Source organism: Mus pahari, chromosome 5 (assembly GCF_900095145.1).
Source record: "Mus pahari chromosome 5, PAHARI_EIJ_v1.1, whole genome shotgun sequence".
Taxonomy (NCBI): Eukaryota; Metazoa; Chordata; class Mammalia; order Rodentia; family Muridae; genus Mus; species Mus pahari.
Genome location: NC_034594.1, coordinates 143695305 through 143699820, shown reverse-complemented (window position 1 = coordinate 143699820; position 4516 = coordinate 143695305). Strand labels below are relative to the sequence as shown.

Genomic DNA, 4516 nt, shown 5'->3' with positions numbered 1-4516 from the left:
AGATCATGGCACACACCTGCCATCTCAGCACTTGGGAGGTGAAGGATTGGAGGCAGGAGGATTAGTTCAAAGGCTGCCTGCCCTGTCTGCATTGTAACCCCTTGTCAGATGAGCAAGAAACATCTCAGTGGATTAATAGCTATCCCAAACTTTTCCAAAACAAAATAAAACAAAACAATCCTCCTGATCTTCTCCCTAAACCCCTCCCTTGGCTGTCTGTCTGTTCTGTAGCAGGAAGAGGCTGTCTGTCTGTCCTGTAGCAGGAAGAGGCTGTCTGTCTGTCCTGTAGCAGGAAGAGGCTGTCTGTCTGTTCTGTAGCAGGAAGAGGCAACTTCTTTTTTCCTGTTTCTCCTCCTCGGGAGTCATCTTTGACTCCCCCTTTATCACAATACCACTTATGCAATCAGAATCGCTTTGATAACTGTTTGAAAATAATACTCATAAGCTCACCACATGGCCACTGTTCGGATCCAAGCTTCCATCTTCTCTTGCTTGGCTAACTGCAGCCCCCTACAGGCCCTACATAATCTGCTCCCACCCACAGTTAGGCCTAGTCCCCTTTTCATCCCTCTTCTCTGTCTCTCCACTCTAGCTCTGCCTGGACCCTGCTGCTATTCAAAGAGGCTGGTCATACTCTCACTTGAGGGCCTTGCCACAGATCTCCAGCTTTTACCACTTCTTATAGCGTTTTGCTCAAATGCCACCTTTCAAGCATTTGCCTAGCTTACATGAAGCCCTGAATTCTATCCCCAATGCCAAAATAAGAAGAAAAAAGGAGAAGAAGAAGGGAAGGAAGAAAGGAGAGAGAGAGAGAGAGAGAGAGAGAGAGAGAGAGAGAGAGAGAGATCACTTCCATGGTTGACCAGATAGCCTTTTTCTGACAACTATGTAAAGGCCTGCTCCTCTGTCTGTACCTAGCACTCAGCACTCCCAACCTTGCCTTTTTTCTGGTACTTTTGTTTTTTTTTTACCATCTCACATCCTAGTCACCTTGTTTGTCTGAGTATCTGTGGAATGGAGCTCTGTAAAGGCAGGGTTTCTCTCTGTTTTGTCCCCCACGATTTCTCTACTATCACTTGAGTTAATTATTTTTTAAATAAGTTTCCATTAAGTAGCTCACTTTGTGGCCCAAGTTGGTCTGGAAGTCACAACACTCCTCTTGCCTGGATCTCCTAAGTGTTAGGTTCACAAGCATTCTCTATTATGCTGGGCTTATTGAATGAGCTTTGATGAGTTTTCATCTGATCTCAAGACCCGCTTCTTTAAAAGTCTTGGAAAGTTCACCTGGTTGTGGGAAAAGCTTGAACGTGTATAAAAGATAAGAGGGAGCCAGGCATGGTGGCGCATGCCTTTAATCCCAGCACTCGGGAGGCAGAGGCAGGTGGATTTCTGAGTTCGAAGTCAGCCTGGTCTACAAAGTGAGTTCCAGGACAGCTAGGGCTATACAGAGAAACCCTGTCTCGAAACAACAACAACAAAAAGATCAGAGGGGGTGGTACCTTCATGCTTTCATGAGTCTCTCATATCTGTATGTCTCTCATGTTGCCTTTCTTTTCTCCCAGCTTAACACCAAAACACCTCCAGCAGCCAACCAGGCATCTGACCCTGAGGAAAAAGGTGAGTTTGGGCTGTTCATAGCTAATGAAGGTAGAAACCTGGTCCAAGAATTGTATCTCTAGAAGATGCTAAAGTGGATGTCAGTGAATTGGGTGAGGGCAAGTAAAATGAGAGATTACTATAGCCCTAGGCTCTGGCTACTTTTTCCTAAGAAACCATCATATCAGCATTTTCCTTTTGGTTTTAGCAAGTGAAGTCTGGAATGGTTGGGAAATACATGTAAAATGATAAGGATGGGCCAGCGAGATAGCTCAGTGGGAAAAGACACTTATTTGTCAAGCCTCATGACCTCAGCTCAGTCATGTAGGGGACCCACATGATGGAAGGCTAGAAGTGACATTCACAATGGACTGTTCTCTGACCTCCACACATGGGGCACGCACATATGCCATAATAATAATTTTAAAAAGTAAATGTTTTAAAAAGATTTACTTACTTTTTAAAAATGTATATGTATGTGTGTGCACCCATCGTGTGAATTTTTGTGCACTACATGCATGTAGGTGCCCTTAGAGGCCACGAGGCTTCAGAGCCCTTTAAACTGGAATTATAGGTGGTTGTGAGCCACCAGATGTGTAACCTGGGTCCTCTGCAGGAGCACCAAGTACTCTTAACTACTGAGCCATTTCCCCAGCTCAACACAACAGTGAGTGTTTAAGAAGAAACTTCTCAGATTAGCTAAGCTACTGTTGTCCATTAGAGATTGGAGGCCGGAAGCATGCTTTGGGATTCGAGCTGTAGGATTTGGGAGTCAGTGCTGACAGAAGACATTTGTCATTGGATCCAAGAATAGCAAGACTTTTGGGGGCTGCTATGGGGATTACAAGCCTAGCACCCTAACTTTTAAGTCATCATCTGTAGTCCCTGAGAAGATGGGGGTAGGGTGGGGTGAGGTAAGGGTACAGACCTCACGTTGTCTAACTGAAAGTGGACTGCTGTAAGTGCCGTGTTTGGGGTTTGGAGGGAAGCACTGGAATCGCTTGGGTTGACACATCCGTCTGTCTCCCAACTGTCTATAGGAAAGCCTGGCAGCATCAAGAAGGCCGAGGAGGAAGAAGAAATTGACATTGACCTGACAGCGCCAGAGACAGAGAAGGCCGCCCTTGCAATCCAGGGCAAGTTCCGGCGATTCCAGAAGAGAAAAAAGGATTCCAGCTCCTGAATGGCCAGGCCTCCCATTAACCCTTCTACTTCCTCTCTCCCCCCCCCCCACAGCTCTGACTCTCACGTGTCTCATTCCTTCATCCCTCTAGCCTCTCCCCAAGGCAAGCTTAACCTTTCTATATTCTTGTCTCAGGCTTTCTTAAGCCGTCACAGTAGTAGAGGCACAAGGATGCGAAGGTGAAGACTCAAGCTGGTAGTCACTAGGCTAAGGGTGGATCAGTCCATCTAGGAGAACAGAAGGTTTTGAGATGTGAAATTCTCCCCTTAGCCTAGTGCTAAGGGCAGGAGGGGCAAGCCCTCAGAGTGCAGAGCCTCGAGGTGGGGCACATGTAGGCTTCTGCCAGTTGCACCATTAGCACTTCAGGTAACACTTTCAGCTCCTTCTGCACACCCCCTCCCATCTCCCGTGATTCAGCCCCAGTGCAGCTGCACTTTCTCCTGGGCCAACCTACATCCAGGAGCTTGTAAAATGTGGGGTGCATGCCTTTAGTGTCCCAGACCTTGGAAGGCAGAGGCAGGTGGATCTCTCGATGTTCAAGCCAGCCTGGTTGACATCATGAGTCCCAGGTTAGCCAAGGCTATAGAGAGCCTGTCTCAAAACAAAACAAAACCCAAAAAACCTGCCCGTGCAAAAATATAAATAAATAAATAAATAAATAAATAAATAAATAAATAAATAAATAAATAAATAAATAAGGCAGCTTAATACATTAGTGCATGCTGAGTAGATTCCTCCCAAGGAAAGAAAACGGGCTGGTAGAGGCAAGGAAGAGCTTCCTTCACCATCCAGACTGAGGTCAGAAAAGCCGGAGATAGCAGAAGGTTCAGGGACTACATACAGACCGGGAAATGAAAACTGAGAAACGTTTAGGAAGGAAAGAAAAACAGAGACGGTCAAGATGTCTGAAGCAACACACGATTGTTGTTAACTAAATACTCCACGGAGGGGCTCTCTGGCCTTTGCTAACCTGCCTACCTCTTTACCCACCCCCATCTCTAGTCATCCCTAGAGCCATGTGAACCAAGTGACACCTCTATAGTTCTCAGCCACCCCACTGTGGAGTCAGGGCAAATGTGGCCACTGTATGTGACTTTAGCATGTTTAATAATGATGACAATAAAAAAAGCCCTTAAATAGGGGCATTGAACCTCTACTAGTGGTTTGTGTGGGTACCTCTAGTAGTAGCATGAGTGTGTATATGTGTGTGTGTGTGTGTGTGTGTGTGTGTGCACGTGCGTTTCCCACCTCGGGCTGAACATGTAAGCCTACACTGGCCCAGGGAGGGTGGTAGAGAAACCACATAGATTACATGGTGGTACAGGAAACTAATACGGCCTGAGAACATTCCTGCTGAAGCTAAGCCTGTCTGCCTCCTCCTGCCCTTGCCCTCACCTTGATTCACCGCCCACACTGTGTCTCTCTGCTGCTGTCACCACCCCCAGGGTACACCTGCAAGGGTGACATCTTCCTGCTCTCCTGCCAGCTATGAGCACACTTGGTACACATCTCTGAAAACAAAACCTATTCTCTCCCTTGCTTCTTATCCCCAAATGACCTATTCTAGATTGCCCTCCTACTTGGTCTTCCTCCCAGATTCGCACCGCCCCCCCTAGCGTTTATAAAATTAAGAGATGGAGATGATGACTCTGGACACCGATGAGGACCACTATCACATGGAAGGTTTTAATGAGGAATCGAATAAAAACTGCTTTTCAAGTGAGCAAACATTGCCTA

General features: G+C 46.6%; 1 protein-coding gene across 1 annotated transcript in view; it reads left to right on the top strand.

Moving 5' to 3' along the window:
* The window catches only part of Pcp4l1 (Purkinje cell protein 4 like 1), a 22938-nt gene extending 18725 nt beyond the window's left edge, over positions 1-4213 (top strand). The window contains exons 2-3 of the mRNA XM_021199106.2: positions 1563-1617; positions 2637-4213. Coding sequence (XP_021054765.1) covers positions 1563-1617; positions 2637-2779 — 198 coding nt within the window. The 3' untranslated portion in view covers positions 2780-4213. The remainder of the gene's footprint in view (positions 1-1562; positions 1618-2636) is intronic.
* The last annotated feature ends 303 nt before the right edge of the window (positions 4214-4516 follow it).